The 17,390-nt window shown below is 35.7% G+C and overlaps 2 protein-coding genes across 3 annotated transcripts in view; both read left to right on the top strand.

Moving 5' to 3' along the window:
- LOC120423688 (beclin 1-associated autophagy-related key regulator) overlaps window positions 1–4,925 on the top strand; it is a 148,103-nt gene extending 143,178 nt beyond the window's left edge. The window contains exon 6 of the transcript XR_008212071.1: window positions 4,863–4,925. The gene's annotated coding sequence lies outside the window, so the exon portion shown is untranslated. The remainder of the gene's footprint in view (window positions 1–4,862) is intronic.
- The window catches only part of LOC120423690 (dual specificity protein phosphatase Mpk3), a 41,938-nt gene extending 28,962 nt beyond the window's left edge, over window positions 1–12,976 (top strand). For both annotated transcript variants that reach the window (XM_039587584.2, XM_039587582.2), the window contains 4 exons: window positions 4,863–4,962; window positions 10,216–10,405; window positions 10,474–10,609; window positions 10,675–12,976. In XM_039587584.2, coding sequence (XP_039443518.1) covers window positions 4,863–4,962; window positions 10,216–10,405; window positions 10,474–10,609; window positions 10,675–11,216 — 968 coding nt within the window. In that variant the 3' untranslated portion in view covers window positions 11,217–12,976. The remainder of the gene's footprint in view (window positions 1–4,862; window positions 4,963–10,215; window positions 10,406–10,473; window positions 10,610–10,674) is intronic.
- The last annotated feature ends 4,414 nt before the right edge of the window (window positions 12,977–17,390 follow it).

Here is a 17,390-nt window from a genome sequence, read left to right as displayed (position 1 = left end):
AATCAGCGCGCCGCCGGAAGGAAGCCGGAATTGAGCTGCGGAAAAACCGGCGCAGTACACTTTGCGTACAAGTGAGTGTTTGTGAACGAAAAAGAGGAAGATAAAAACAACGAAGACACGTTCATTCATAAAATCTTCTTTTTTACCCGGTTTTTGCGTGGTTTGCTTTGATTTGTGTTTACGCGCTCCACGCGTACCGAAGATTGGCATTTGCATGAGGGAGAAGGCTAGAGTGAGTGGGAAAAAGAAGCGCCTACGCCTACTGCGTTCATTGAGAAGCACGAGGCTTGCCAGAGGCGTAGCAAATGTTTGAACATTTATACACACGAAAACAATATAAAATGCTTCAAATTAATGAAACTTTTTAAAATTAAGTTTCATTTTAACAATAATTCAGTAGTTCAATACTATTCCGAAAAACTTCTTAAACTTTTGAGCAACTTTCATCAGCGTCTCGCTCGGTCAACCACCCAAATCGGTCGTCAAAATAAATTAAACTCGCTGACATTCACCCCGCCACCGGATTTATATCGCGCTCCGACATTTCCAAGTTAAGAAGCTCATTTTACTGCGAAAAATCAACGCTTCCCGTTACCGCGCGCGCGCCGGTTCCCTCAGAAGTCCAAAACGGGTCGTCGCATGGGCGGCCACCGAGCCGGGCGTCCGTTCCGGTCGACATGGCATGTCTGCGCGGCCCAAGACTGTTCAAACCTCCCTCTCTTGAAACACGCCAAGCCATGTGTTCTCTTCTAGGAAAAAAGGTTTTTGAATAATTCATTTGAATAAAAATACTTCCTCAGATTCCTCACTCCCCCACCAACCCACCATTTCTTCAGGTGAAAAGCAATCCAAGAAGCTTTTCTTCGAGCTCTTTCTCTCCGCTTCGCGCTGCTCCCATTCAACGCCTACTTGTTTAAACACTGTGTTAAAACTATTGTTACACCATTCAGAGTGAACGTGTTACCCCCCGTCCCGCTTACCTATACGTACTCTTTGTTATGAAAGACTCGCAATCATTCACAACTTCCATAAAACAACAACAGCACACATCCCCCCTTCGCTCACTCATTCACGTCGCGTTCGACACACGAAGCTCATTTTCATTCAAAATTCCTGGCTGTCAGAGTGCGCGCAGTGCACACACAAACTCAGGGCCTGCTTTGTCGAGTGGTGCACTCATTCACTGCATTGATGCACTTTAATGGCATGTTCTCGTTTCTGAAAGGGGGGAAAAATGTCCCTGATGGGGAGAGGTGTGTGATGGTGCATCCGATATGTGTTTGTTTATTCGAGGGTTAAAGCTTGAATTAACACGCTGAATGGAGGTTCCACGTGATTGAAAAGGTGGGGAAGCTTTAAGGCTCAATGAAAACAAACGTGTTAATGTAATTGTAAAATTTATTCAAAGTCCTGAACCTCTTTAAAAAAAATGCTGCTTTTTAAAAATCATAAAATAAAATTAGATTTTTAGATTTTTCAATTCGTCTAAAACTGTGTGAATACTTTCTTTATGACCAAGGAAGCCATTTTAGAGCATCAGGTGGTCCAAACCATTTTGACAGCTGTCCATTCGAAGAAGTATTAAAAACATTCAAGTTCGATATATCTTGATCACTAGGTGTCTAATTGATTTGATGCCTTTGGCAAACTACAACAATTGTAAGAATTGAATGAAAAAACTTTTTTTTTTGCACACGATAAAATAAAATTGCAAAATATTTCATTCAGAATTCGATCATTAAAAATAACATTTTTTGTAATTTGTAAATCATTTGACAGTGTTGCCACTTTTTTAAGTTTATAAGTTTCATGATTTTTGAAAAACATTGAGAGTTGACTACCGTCTCAGAGGTGACAGAAAAGATCATACTAAATTGCAGAAATTTGAATGACCCAATCTCACCTCCCAGACCCATTGTCACCCCTGATGACAAAAAAATAAGAAAAATTATAAAAAAAAAAAACAATAAATTTAAAAATTTTGTCGCTAAAAATATAGTTAGATTGAATAAAGTTAGATTTCTAAAAAAAAAATAAAATATTTTAAATTTCTAAAATTCTTGCACTTAAAAAAAATAAAGTTTCAAAAAATTCTTAAAATTCTTAAAATTCTTAAAATTCTTAAAATTCTTAAAATTCTTAAAATTCTTAAAATTCTTAAAATTCCTAAAATTCTTAAAATTCTTAAAATTCTTAAAATTCTTAAAATTCTTAAAATTCTTAAAATTCTTAAAATTCTTAAAATTCTTAAAATTCTTAAAATTCTTAAAATTCTTAAAATTCTTAAAATTCTTAAAATTTTTAAAATTCTTAAAATTCTTAAAATTCTTAAAATTCTTAAAATTCTTAAAATTCTTAAAATTCTTAAAATTCTTAAAATTCTTAAAATTCTTAAAATTCTTAAAATTCTTAAAATTCTTAAAATTCTTAAAATTCTTAAAATTCTTAAAATTCTTAAAATTCTTAAAATTCTTAAAATTCTTAAAATTCTTAAAATTCTTAAAATTCTTAAAATTCTTAAAATTCTTAAAATTCTTAAAATTCTTAAAATTCTTAAAATTCTTAAAATTCTTAAAATTCTTAAAATTCTTAAAATTCTTAAAATTCTTAAAATTCTTAAAATTCTTAAAATTCTTAAAATTCTTAAAATTCTTAAAATTCTTAAAATTCTTAAAATTCTTAAAATTCTTAAAATTCTTAAAATTCTTAAAATTCTTAAAATTCTTAAAATTCTTAAAATTCTTAAAATTCTTAAAATTCTTAAAATTCTTAAAATTCTTAAAATTCTTAAAATTCTTAAAAATTTTAAAATTCTTAAAATTCTTCAAATTCTTCAAATTCTTAAAATTCTTAAAATTCTTAAAATTCTTAAAATTCTTAAAATTCTTAAAATTCTTAAAATTCTTAAAATTCTTAAAATTCTTAAAATTCTTAAAATTCTTAAAATTCTTAAAATTCTTAAAATTCTTAAAATTCTTAAAATTCTTAAAATTCTTCAAATTCTTCAAATTCTTAAAATTCTTAAAATTTTTAAAATTCTTAAAATTCTTAAAATTCTTAAATTTTTTAAAATTCTTAAAATTCTTAAAATTCTTAAAATTCTTAAAATTCTTAACATTCATATTGATCCTTGCACTGTAACTTGGATTTGGCCCGCACTTTTCTCTCGCACTTTTGACAACAAAGTTTCCAAAACTAGGCAACCAGCAGTTGTTTATTTACATTTCCAGTCGCAGTTTCCACCAAACTGGACATTCGCACTTTAAAATTGCGATTGACAGGTGAGCAACATCGGCTCGCTTTGATCATTTTTTGAGAAAATTAAAATTTCCCAAGCCAGTTTGACAAGTCGCAATGGTGCGATCAATAGCAATAATTTAGTGCGAAGTCCAAGTTAGTGAGAATTGCGCAATAAATCTTCTAAAGTTTAAAAATTCTTCAAATTCTAAAATAAAAGAAAATAAAAAATAAATCAGAATTAACAACAAAAAACAGTTTTTGAAAGTCCTCAATTTTTTTATAATGTTTTTATCTTATTTTTTTTGATATTTGATTTTTGAAATTTTAAATGTTTTTTTTTTTTGTAAATTATTGATTTTTTTTCTTTTGCGATCTGATCGTGCTATCTTTTTACACCCCGCAAGTTCAAAAACTAGCCAAAAGTAATTTAGTCAGAGGTTATTTTGTCACATGTAAATCTCTTAAGTATTTTTATGTTGCCGTCAACCTTTTGAAAGATATATGTTTCATGGGGTCAAACTTTGACAATTATAATATCATCACCTTTATTTAAGATCAAAATAAGATTTTTTATATCTTAGGCCTTTGAGATTTTAACGCAATAAGGGAATTGATAGTAATTGAAAAAACATACAGACAAGAGATGATTATAATGCTTGATATACCTGGAAAACTAAACAAGATAAATTTATATAAAATAATGAAATCAAAGAAAAAAACAAAACCCAACATTTTAATCACGAATAATTTGTTGATAATTTATTAAAAATCCCAAAGACACAAGCGATTTACTTGAGTTCTTTTTTTTTTTTTTGTTCTATATAAACTCGAAAAATAAGATAAATAATATGATCACATATATTTTCGTAAACTTCTCTCCTAACCCGTTCAAAGCTTAGCATTTCATGAATACCAAAAATTTTGCACCTTGGTTTGATGTTTCGAAAATAAATACCTAAGCAATTTTATGTTTCTAGAGTAATAGAAACCCATACAGTTGATGAGAACCAACTTAAAGCCAGTCACCACGCACACTAGATCTACTGCGTGCTGTCAAAAAAGTAATAGCCCTTTTCCCTCAATCCCCTCCCCGTCCATCGCAGCAATCCATCACGGTCACCCGCGTCCCACGCATCACCATAATCACCTCCAAGCTATAGCAACTTCGCCTGCTACGATCACCAACACCGACGATGCCGCGTCATGTCGTCATGATGTAACCTATGTTCTGGTGCTGGTGTTCTGAACCTCGTAAATGTTCGTGCATTTTTCGTCGTGCTCCCGTCGTGTGCTCGGGAAAATGAATGAAAAGCTCCTTCAGCAAGCAAGGGGGCGCCCACTCATTTCCATGCCACCCACGCGGTTGAACCCTACCCCTCTCCTTCCTCAACCGCCACCCGCCCCCCTCTCTCACCACGTAAGGGAAAGAAAAACCCACGGCACACTTCGATTTTAATACTAATACCTTTCTCTCGTTGTTTGTTCTTCTCTTCCTTCCCCCTCCCCATGCTGATCCCCGGCTGTGAACGTGCGTGAAACGTGAAACAACTACTACTGCCTGCTGCCTGCCGCTGCTACTGTGGCAACGCCTACTACGCCGTCGTCATTGTGTGCGCGCGTAGGCGGCTATGCCAACTTTCGGCAGTCGTTTCCGGAGTGGTGCGAGGATGAAGTGCCCGCCAACCTGCAGTCGGGATGTCCCGAGCAACTGATGGGACTGAGGTAAGTCACGAAGCGGGGGAGCAGCAGCGCTCCTTGGCCGCAGTCGGTCGCGGTTAGTCAGTCGGTAGCGTTCGGTTACGGTGAAAGTAACGAGAGTGTGTTTTTGCTTCCTTCTCATGTTTTAAAGTGCGCGCAATTTTAGAAAACCCAAACTCACACACACACTGTAATTTGAGTTCATTGTTGGCGCTGCAATTGTTGCAAACAGTAGTGGCCTACTGTGTAGTTCAGGAAAAAGAGTCAGATGATTGATTATGTGGACGGAAGAAGCTGTTGCGGTCGTAAATTACAGAGGACTTGGCCGCTGAAGCAGGCCGGCAGAAAACTGAGTTGTAGTGCTGCGGAACAGCTACTACTAACCGCCGCCGTTACTACTATGCACTGCCGAAGAGTTGCCAGCAAAGCCGGCATCAGCAGTGGCAATAATGGTACTACTAGGTACGAGAGATGATGAAAGTACGCGGGCTAGTTACTTTTTTTTTTGTTTGTTTTAATAGTGCACAATGTGGAGTAGACCGCAGTTACGGACGTGGTTGGGGTTTTTTCCCCCCGGAGCTAAAATTGGATAAAGGTTGCGTGTGCATTGTATTGTGTTATATGAATGTAGGAAGCTGAAATATAAGTGTACCACGAATAAAAAAAACATAATTTGGATAATATAGTGAAGTGATTAAAGTTAAGTGTATTTTCTGAATATCATTAGTTATTTGTTAGCAATGAAGACATAACTTGAATTGAAAATGTCGACATCAATCTGACCTTTTTTACAAATCGCACCGTAGAGTCGATTCATAAAAAATAGTAACTACAAATTTAAGACTACATTTTGCATATAGCAGTAGCTTTAATTACAGTTAGGTGCACTTCGTCTAGACTTCGATTATCCGAAGGACTTGGAAAAATTTCACTTCAGATCATCGAATCACTAAATTGTTTTTTTTTTTGTGTTCTCTTAATACTTTCGATTGTCAAGCTAAAGTATGTCCTCTAATCTACACTGAAGTGATTTAGAATTTTCAAATCCAAGATGGCGGCCAAAATGGCGGTGATGAAATATTGAAAAAGTTGCATTTTGTAACTTAATAGGCAATCAACCATTCAAATTTGACTAAAATGGATCGCAGAACTCGAATTTGATGTTCAAAGTAAGAAAATAAAACATTTTCATTGATTATCAAGCTATAGTATGTCCTCTAAACTACACTAAAGTGATTTAGAATTTTCAAATCCAAGATGGTGGCCAAAATGGCGGTGATTTAATAATGAAAAATGCATTTTGTAATGTAATGGGCAATCAACCATTCAATCGAGGTTAAATTAACAAAAATCTAGCCTAAGTTTCTGTCGCTCAAATATCTCTGCATTTCTTTACAAAATTTGAAAAATTAAAAAAAGCCGAATTCAGTCAAAGAGATTTTACACCATCTGCAAAAAGCACCTCTTTAAAACTTCGGACAATATTTTTTTTGTATTTTTTCATTTGGATAAAATATTGAGTGTGCATCATAAGTTCGTTCATACAAGTTTCCGTACAATTTTGGCATACACAAAGGGTATTGAAATGTAAAAAAAAATCCCTCAAAAAAATAATTGGGCGGCGATTCGTGAAAAATCTATTTTTTGAATATGATTTAGAAGACCAAAAATTGCATCTTTTGAGCTGTAACATTAGTAGATGCTGCAAATTAAAAAAAAACATCACCAATTTGCGTCGATTTTTTAAGTGACAATAACTCAACAAATATGCATCCGACTTTCAATAGAAAAATAAATATGTGTGAATATCTTAAAACCCTTTTTGTATGGACAGCTACCAAAATTGTATGGAGATTTGTATAGACGAACCAATGATAAAAAATTTCAACCAAATAAAAAAATACAAACAGGTTTTTTGATGTATTTTATTATTTACGTCATCGATTATCCGAAGTGATTTTTTCAAGACTATTTCTTTTAATTTACATGGAGGTTGGCTTAAACATCATAAAAAATGTGCTCTGCCGTTCTAATCTAGTCCGTCCCATATGTAAAAAGTGGGTGCTGAGATAACGCCGTCAGAAGCCCAGAAAGTGTTTCACCATTTTTCACATTCCAAATCAACAATTTTTTGGTTAATTTTTATACAATTATTTCAATATTAGTTCAAATAATACCCCTAGCATAAATTTGTTTCATAAATCTTAAAATTTTGAGGTAAATTTGTACAGTTTTCTAGACGGAACCGACTTGACTTTATTTGCCCATAAATAAAGGCAAGTCAATCATCTTATCAAGGTAGGCTTGTACATGTACACCAGTATTTTAAGTGTCATTTCAAGGTTTGTTTTGGAAGATATTAGTAATTATTATCATAAAATGATTTTTTGCAATTCCGTCGTGAAACTACTTACTTTTCCTGTCATTCTTGAACGACGAAATAATCTACTTTTCTGTACCAAAAATAACAGAATCGAATAGCAACACTTTTCAAAATAAATGCTGAAAAGTTCTACTTTTCAGCACTGAAATGGGTGCTGAAAAGTTGAACTTTTCAGCACTTGTTTCGAAAAATAACACTTTTCAACATTTTTTTGATTTAAACGATTTATTGACAAAATACATGAAAATTAGACTTAAAATTTCACTCAATGGGTGTTTTTCGGAATTGCAAAAAATGTTGTATGGAACTCGTTGCAAAACTTGATTTTTTCAGCACTCGTCGTATTTATCCAACTCGGTGAACCTCGTTGGATAAATGTACGACTCGTGCTGAAAAAATCCTCTTTTTGCAACTTGTTGCATAAACTACTATTAATGTTCGATTATTGTAGATTTCATAGGATTTTAAACCAGAACTAGTTTTTGAGATTTGACCAGTAACGAGACAATTTCTTCAATGCTGCAGTGGCAAAGAATATTTCAAGGACGGCATGCATCTGGACTCTTGAAATTAAAATTCCACTGCCAATCTTTATCGGAAACGAAACTTCTTCCTGAAACAGGACCAGGAATATTAATTCAAGATGTAATAGAAATCGTTTCATGGAATATTTGTCATAATGGTATGTACCGTAATCTGGGGTGAATCGGGACTACAGTCTGAATAGGGACAGCAGTTTCTAGAGCACTTAAAGCTTTTAAATTTGGAAATGGATGTACACATTTTGTTGGCCTGAGTCTGTTCTAACCGAAACCAACCAGAAAAATCAAAATATTGTGCTCCAACATGGTTAAAACTGCTGTCCCCATTCGCCCCATGTGTCCCGATTGACCCCAGTTTACGGTATTTTATTTTTTCTGTCCGTGATAGTTCCCGGTGTAAAAAAAAATTCCAAAGGGTTTCGACAATTATGCCTCAGAACTAAAAACAAATATTGCTTCAGATATGAACTTAGATTCAGACTATGAATGATATTTTCAAGTGCTACTGGTTCTAAGAGCCATTGTCAGTAAAATTCAAAAAATTCCGCATTTATTCAATCGATTTGTGAGACATTAATATAGAAGGAACTGACTTGCTTTTATTTTACATATGGGACAGCACAAAAGTGATTTTTATTTTGGAATTTTTAGAACAAACATAGCTTTTTTATCAAATAGGCTTAAAGAACATGTGAAAACAATACTTTTGGTAAGTTTATCTCAAATTTGACAAAAATACATATGGGACGGACTAGATTAGAGCGGCAGTGCGGTACCAAAGTGTAAACATCACTTCAATCAATTATTTTTTGAAAAATACACTTAAAGTCATTGAGTGAATTATTTTCAACATATAAAAAGATAATTTATTATAAAATATGAAAAAATATGTAGATAATTTGGAGAGTTTCTATTGTTGCAAAATGCGAGTTTATTTTTAAATTTTAGGAAATATAAAAAAAAAAAGAAATACCAAAATGAACTGAACGTTAACTGAACGTGACAACGAAAAAAAATTGGAAAATCCTCGGGCTCCCCTGACGTGATTCCTTAGGTAAAATAAAGCATCTGTGCCAAACGTGAGTCAAAAAGGTTCAGGGGAAAAGCAAAAATTTCGATTTTCCCGGAAAGTGGTGTGGAGTCGTTGGTATTTGTGTCGAAATTTCGTCAAGTGTGAGCTATTTCGTGCAATTTTGTGAAGAATGCAAAGCGATCTGAGTTGATTCTGAAAAGTAATTAGCGATGTAAAGAAGACTTTTTTGCACCAAACCAAAAAAATTAACAAAAAGAAAAAGTGTCTATTTTCTGTGTTAAACTGCCTTACTCAAAGCGTTCTCAGTCTCAGATGGTAGTCCCTGATGTCCCCTACAAGCAGCAGGTCGATCTGAGTTGATATAAGGATGGAACACTTTTTTATTTGAGTTTGAAAATGGTGCTTTTTTTCACTAAAATGATTCCCTTTAGATTCAACCAATTAGGATGCTCTACCCTGCATTTTGTTGCATTTTTTCAAGCCCTTTGCATTTTGAATTTTGAAATTTAATTGAATTTTAACTAAGCTATAGCCTTTTTAAGATTTTTGACTTAATTGAACCATACAACTTGATGTCCCGATTTGCCCCACTTCCCGTTGACCTAGAGTGCTCATATTTTGGCCAGATGCTAGGTTTATATATACAAACAACTCCTGCAAATTTCAGGCAGATTGGAGAGGTCCAAACAACGTCCCATACAAAGGGCTGTTCGTGGACTCGCTCTTAATTAATTAATTTATTCAATAATCCATGACAGACTGCGATTGTTTTGAATTCGTTTGACACTTGAAAGTAAAATCTTTATTTTTGAAAGATTTCAAAATGTTTAAAAAGCTATTGAAAGTTTAAACTCTTGGTCCATCTTTCATACAAATTAGCTTTTTACCATTTGGAGTGGAAAAACAATTAAGAAGATGAGCCCTAAAAATTGTAGCCATATCATTATCAAACAGTTTTTAAGCAGGTACATCCAAATTTAAAATGTTAATCAAATTTTGTCTTTCTAAATCATGCGATTACCGTTTGGATGTAGCTTTCAAATTTAATTCAAGCTATGTTCAGCATTACAATTAAAAAAAAATCAGGCTTTTTTAAATCGTTTAACTGCAAAACATGAGAAGTTATGTGTGTAATGAAGCAAAAGTTTCTCTAGCTGATCCTCTGAACCCGGAAAAAGGTCAAAATATTGGCTATTATAAAATTAACAGCTTTTCTTAAAAAAAAATAGAAATAGCAGATTGGCCTCCAAATATTACTAAATATCAATGCATAGTGAGAATGAAAAAATCTAACCTTTTGTCTCTTTTCTGACCCGCAGATCGCTCCGCATCTCGATCCCGTTCTCGGACTCGACGTGCAGCAGCAGCACCGACTCGGACTGCGAGAGCACAACGAACTACATCGCCGAACCGGTCAACGTCGAGCCGGTCGAGATTGAGAAGGGCCTCTTCCTGGGGAACGCCTCCCACAGCGAGGACCTCAAGTCGCTGAAAAAGTACAACATTAAGGTGGGTTTGAGGGAGTTTTGTTAGGAAATTTGAAGATTTTTTTTATTAATGTGATTTTGTTGTTACAGTATATCTTGAACGTGACTCCCGATCTGCCAAATGTTTTCGAGCGCGATGGGCACATAAAGTATCTGCAGATTCCGATCACGGACCACTGGTCGCAGGATTTGGCCGGTCACTTTCCAAATGCAATAAAGTTTATCGGTAAGGAATGATTTGAGGTTTGTTTGGGGAAGGTTACAATAACAATCTTTTTGCTCTATTTGCAGATGAGGCCCGGTCCAAGGGTGCTGGCGTGTTGGTGCACTGCCTCGCCGGAGTGTCCCGGTCGGTGACGGTCACGCTGGCCTACATCATGTTCGCGCGGACGCTGAGCCTGAACGATGCGTTTTCGCTGGTGCGGGCACGCAAGCCGGACGTCTCGCCCAACTTCCACTTTATGGAGCAGCTGCACACATTCGAGCGCCAGCTCAACATCGAGGCCGGCCACCGGGCAAAGCTGATTCCGGGCGGTTGTTCGTCCGCGTCAACGCCCTCTTCGTCCTCGATCAGCAGTGGTAGTGCCGCATTTCCCTCGTCCAGTGGGCTCCAGCGTAACCTGTCCGCTGATCAACCTCCGACGGCCCACGATCGGGGCTCCGGAACCGGTCCGCGAACCCACATGGGCAAGTACAGCTGCACCTGCTTCGAGGTGGAGTGCAAATGCAACCAAGCGGCCATCGAACTGCTCGGACCGTTCAGCAGTGGCATTTCACCCGACTCCGGCATCGAGTTCGACCGGTGGACGCCCAGCAGTAATACTCCTAAATGAGGTTTTGCCGTAGAGACCAGGTTCACTCTTCCAGACCCGATCCAACAACTGCCAACGGGCGCCACAGACGGTGGTGCCGAACCTTCCTCCGAGCAACAGCCGCAGCAGTAGAGACCGTCAATCTGGAAGGGAGAACTTTCTCTCTACACACACACAGCCACCAACCACACACAGTTTGAATTCCCTCAAACGGAAGTTTTTTGAATGTGCACAAAACTCACGTGCCCAAAAACAAACAAAAAAAAAAGATCCAGTTCCAAACCTCTGGGACGAAACCGTTTTTTAAAAGTCACAGTCCACGTGGTGATCGTAGTAGGCCGACACGGCAAGCAAAACGCGCGCGCCAGCGTGCTCGTCTTTTTTATTCGATTGTGACGTGAGGATTGCTAGGACCCAACAACGGCGTGAAATTGCAAAGGCCACTACGATCCTCGAAACTCGAGAAGAGCACAAATGTTTTTATTTTTGGATTTGGTGTTGTTGTTGTTGTGTGAGCAGCGCGCGGCCGCACGACGCCACGTGGACACACGGTTTTTTGATATTGTTTTCTTTTTTGGCCTAGCGATTAGAGAACCCACACACACACACGTTTTTGGACCCAAGCTTTGAACCCAATTTTGATGATCGCCACGTGCAACCGAGTCAGGAAAAAACGAAAACAAACAATTCAGATTTAGAAAAACAAACAACACATTGTGTGTAAAATTTATAATGCAGCAATTTTCTAAAAATCCAATTTATGAGAGAAACTAAGCGGAAAAAAACCATTTCATTGCTAAGAAATTACATCTAAATAGTATATAACTTGAGCATAGCCGAGCAACGGCAACAAAAAAAACGTTAATCGCTATATTTATATAATATAACAGGAAGGAGAAAAAAAAAAACAAAATATACAGACTGCAGGTGCAGTCCGCCACAAACTAAAACAATTAAACTACATAATATAATAGGGAGCTTTTGAATAAAGAACAAAAAAAAACAAACAGCAAAGAAAAAGCCAGATTTTTGCATACTAAGTGCGAAAGATTAATCGTTGCTACTCCTAAGCCAGATATATATAGTTTAAACATTAAAAATCAAAAACAAACAAACGAAAATTGTATTACCTTATGCTGGTTAGTAATGAACTAAAATTAATAACCACAGAATAGAGTGACAAACAGATAATTTAGATTATACACAAGAATAAAAAGCGAAAAAAGTTTATTATTTATGTTGATCTTTAATTATTGTCAAAAAAACTAATCCAGCTGCGTGTCGTCAGCCAAAATCAAAACTACAAAGTAAAATTAACAAACAAAAAAAAACTCGTGTTTAAATCTAAACTCAACAAATCAAGTTGTCAAAGCGATGCAAATTGTTGGTTTTACACCAGTTGAAAGAAAGCGAGAGACTAAAGTCTTAATTATTATGAATTCCAGTTCTAACCGAGTAATGGCGCGATAGGTAGAAGAGAGAGAGAGAGAGAAATAGTTACAAAAAAAGCACAGAAGCAAACAGACACAAACATGTTTTCACACAAAAAAAACACAAACACACACAAAAAAGAAGAAAATAAAGTCTAAATGAAAATAGTTCCCGAGTACTACTAATATTGATGAATTGAACAAACAGAACAAACAGGAGTTGTATGAATGAGAAAAGCGGGTGGCTTTTATAGCCGCGCGGTAAGCCAGATTGATTATATTTTCGATTGAAACTAGATGGGTATGGAAGGAAATTGTAGAAATATATTCATGATATTTATGTCAATAGTATTTGAGAGTTTTCTTTTTCATCTGATCCGAAATAGCTTCACCCTCCTCTATTTGCTCATTTTGCAAAGGTTTTTCCCCCATTTGTTCTACGAAAAATATCTCTGGTTCCCTTTAAAAAAAATCCTTTATAAAATTATAGTCAGGACTTATTATTTAATATTTGGTCCTTTTAAAATGTAATTCTTGAATCCAAAATTTTAAAAATATTTTAAATGAAAAGATCAGAAAATTTCACAAATGCTTCATATCATGACTTTGGAAATTGGACCATTAATTCTGTAATTTCGGAATACATTCGCCCGGCTTCAGCTGAAGATTCATGCTGTCCCATGTTGCATGTTCGAGTGTAGACCTACGGAAAACCATGCCGCGAGGAGAGGTGTGTGAACCTGTACACGAGCCACCTACGACATAATTCCTCGGGCGGCTCAGGTCAACTCGAAGTTACCCCAGGCATCCCCAGTGCAGGACACATTGGGGGTAGAAAGCGGATAGAATTTTCAGTGAATAAAATAATTATGACAATATAGGTTCATATAATCCTTATTCCTTGATCTTACCTTTTGACACTATCAAACCTAAAATCGAACATTGAATAATCTAATCTAATCGAACATTGAATAACAGACTAACACAGAAAGATAGAATAAAGAAACCTTATTTTGCAACTAGACAGAACTACCAACTTGTAACGAGAAGTTTATAAGAAAACAACTGAAGTTGTGAAATATGGGACAGGACAAACACACTAGAATAGTTAATACATATAATAAAACAGATTGAACGTACCTTTAATCATATTAAAAACAGTTATGTCATCCTTTCACCCCCAATACATGGTCTATCCTTCGTGCCTTCGTGTCTTGGGTGATGGCGAATTCTACCTAGAATTCACAACAGGACCTCCCTCGGCTCCAGTTTACAACATGACAGCGACGAGAACACAGCCGAATGGGAGTTGAAAGTATCAAATGCATGCTATACCCTTTGCTTTGCTGGATACTTACTAATAGCAAAGGGCGAGAGTCCTGCGACTCTCAGCAATCATGAATACTGCCCATTTGCCACTTGGAAATTGGACCATTAATTGCTGAGATATTAGAAAATGGGGGGATGTCTGAGTGAGACTTAAGAGTAATTCAAGCCCACAACAAGATTTTATTTTAGGTACTTTTTTACTCAATTCTCTCCGATTTCAATTAAACTTTGCAGGCATGCAGGTATAAGGTGCCAGTTGCACTCGAGAAAGTTGTCTCAACGTATTTTTTTAAAACTCGATTGCGGTAATCGATTCTTCTGACAACTTCTCGTAAAAGTCTCCATATTGACCATTTTACCAAATCCAATCCAAATCGACCAAAACACAAATCGATAAAAATGACCAAAACGGCCGAAACGACCAAAATTAAAAAAAAAACTACAAAAATTACCAAAAAGAACAAAATGTTAAAAACGACCAAAATTACTAAAACAACAAAAACGACTAAAATGGAAAATTACCAAATCAACCAAAATTAGCAAATCGGCCACTAGAGCGTCCAATTTCCCAGGAAATTTGAAATTTATTGAAAATTGTTTTAATTAATATTATGCAACAAAATTGTATAGGACATCAACATTAATGATTTAAATGAGTGTGAAGATCAATTAACAGCTTGACTGCATGTTAAAAATCATGCAACTACAAGAAAATGTATTTTGGTATTTTTTGATGAGGAATTTTAAACTTCGCAATTCGCAATTTTCAGTGTAGGGTAGGGTAGTCATCAATGAGACACTTTTGGTTTTCAACTTTCAAAGATTTTTCTCATTTTTTCATCAGCATGTTTTAATGAGCTTTTTGTTGCATTTTCTTTCTTTTAATGTGTTCTAACATTGACCAAAAAATATGTCAAAAATCACTTTTAATTCATGTTTTGAAAGATTTCCATAGATTTTGAAAAGTTTAATGAAGAAAAATCAAAGTGTCTCATTGTTACCCATGAGCTGAAATGAGTGGGGAACAATGAGACAGTCCTGGATACTGGGTATATTCTAAATTTTGGCCAAACCTAATGAAAGGACATTGTAGCTGTCGTGATCGGGGACTTTCTTTTATAATAAAAACACATATATTTTGCAATTAACAAACAACACGTCTTATTCCACAGAAATTAACCACAAAACTGATTTGACAATCTTCATTCTCTCTTTCGTCGGCCGCGCGCATCTCGTTGTTTTCTCGCTCGTTGTTCTCTCTCGCAGCTCGCTAGCGCACTCTCGCACTCAATCCACAATCAGCTAACAAGGCAATATTCATGAAGGTGCGCACTTTTTGTTGCGCTCTTAACTCTTATTTATGAATTATATCAATCTTATAATAAATACTCATTTAATAATTTATTACATATTCAATCCTGCAACCCATAATCCCTACAGTAGCCAAACTCAATCCCTATGGAACGTCGAAAGAAATTTGAAGAAATATTAGTTTTGGTGTTAATGGCAGCCTACGAGCGAAAAAGTAATTTTTGTCCATAATTTACTTTTACATCCCAGAATCAAACATTTATGAATAACTTTTCAAGGAAGCGTCCATAACCAAAGCCACTATAATGGCAGACGTGTATCCAGTAGACACACCTTTCCCCCAAATATGAGCCTGATTGGTTGAAACTACGACTTGTGAGAGCCATTTTATCATTGTTCCCCGTGTCTCATTGATGACTACTCTACCAACGGGCCTTGACCGATCTTATGCACAAGGTTCCCGACGAACACGCACTGCCCTTACACCTACATCTCACACTTGCTCTGAGTCAGTACGAGCAGCACGCTAGAACACGCTTTGAGTGTTCGTGCCAGGCATGCACACCTTCTTTTCCGGTTACGCATTTTAACTCGGCCGGGGGTGGTACATTACGTAGGGTTTGATGTAAGTATAAGCGCCTAACCATTTATAGTATGCCTATCAACTTTCATTAAAGCAAAAACTGTTTTATTTTTAGTTTGAATTCAAAAACTAGTTGTTATTTTACTGTGTATTGTTTTCTCCTGAAATCATCCCTATTGTTGAGTCGTGTTTATCTGTTGCTATTTCTTTTGTCGCGGTGTTTTGTTACAATATTTTGAAAAGTTTTTCAAAAGTACAACAGTAATATTTGTGTTAATCCTTTAATCATTCTATAAATTGAGTAAGGGCTCGAACCTCACTTGCTTAAGAAAAAGGTGAAGTTTCAAAACAATGGACAGTGAAGGAAATATATTATGTAAAGAATCAATAGTAAAAGAAAGAAAGTATTTTATGAAGTAGATAAAGAAATTAACAATAGTTAATAAATAGAGGTAACAAAGAAGCATAGATTGTATTGAGGGCAATTTACAGGGAAGATGAGAAATCATTCAAATAGATAAATAAAGAAAAGGCCCATGATGAACAAAATTCACATCGCTGCCAAATTAAGGGAAAGCAGACAGTTTGTAACAGCAGCATCAATTGGTAAAATAGAGTGGTAAGGCGTTGAGAAATAAGAGAATCAAATAAGTAAAATCGAAATCAAACGGAGGATAGTAAGCAGAAGCCGTTTTAGAAAATCAGTGAAACAAAATAAACAGAAGATAGCTGTTAGCTGAAATGGAAAGAAGAGAAACCCCGTTCTGCGATGCTCAGGTACATCCACAGCAGTTGACTCAACATACTGCGAATCAAAACAATACTGTCTACAATCACAAATTACTTCCCTTTCCCACATTGACGCGCCCCTTTCTTCTAGCCGTCTCTACTCTGACCCCCGCTGGTCAAAGGTTTACGAGTCGTTTCCACAGGCCACTAGCTAGGTTACACCTTGTCATCATGATGACTAAACCAAGCCAACGTGGAGGTAAGAAAATAGGACACTTGCAAGGAACCAGAGCCATGCTGTTTTGTCCAAACAGCACTACGGATGTAGTTGGGCTCTTTCCTCGCCTAGGTGTGTCAACCGACGAGTATCATCAGTATCAAGCACCCTTGGCCTGCATGAGAAATTTTAAACTTGAAATGAAAAAAAACATGCAGAAATTATGTTTTTCATGACAAATACTGGTTTCAGCTCTTGAATAAATGGTAAAGTTTTCAAGTGTTGGTTTTACTCCAAACAACCTTATGTTTTCAAATATTTGAAGCAAGTTTTGAATATATTTTTGCATTTTTTGAGAACAATCAATAGAAAGTAATTTTTCAATGATCTTTTTTGTATTATTATGCAACATGATTTAAATTATGCGATAAATTAACAAGATTCCACAAAAAGTCTTCTATTTTTCACATTAAACCCTCTAACACCTGTAGTTGCACCAGTGCTCCATAATTCTTTTACTAAAAATTGTCATTTGTTTAGTACTAGGTATTTAACCAATTGAATTAATTCTTTTTGCACAAATTCGATTTTCATCT

This window comes from Culex pipiens, chromosome 2 (genome assembly GCF_016801865.2).
Source record: "Culex pipiens pallens isolate TS chromosome 2, TS_CPP_V2, whole genome shotgun sequence".
Lineage (NCBI taxonomy): Eukaryota > Metazoa > Arthropoda > Insecta > Diptera > Culicidae > Culex > Culex pipiens.
The sequence above is the reverse complement of the archived record's forward strand: the minus strand, read 5'-3'. Positions and strand labels throughout refer to the sequence as shown.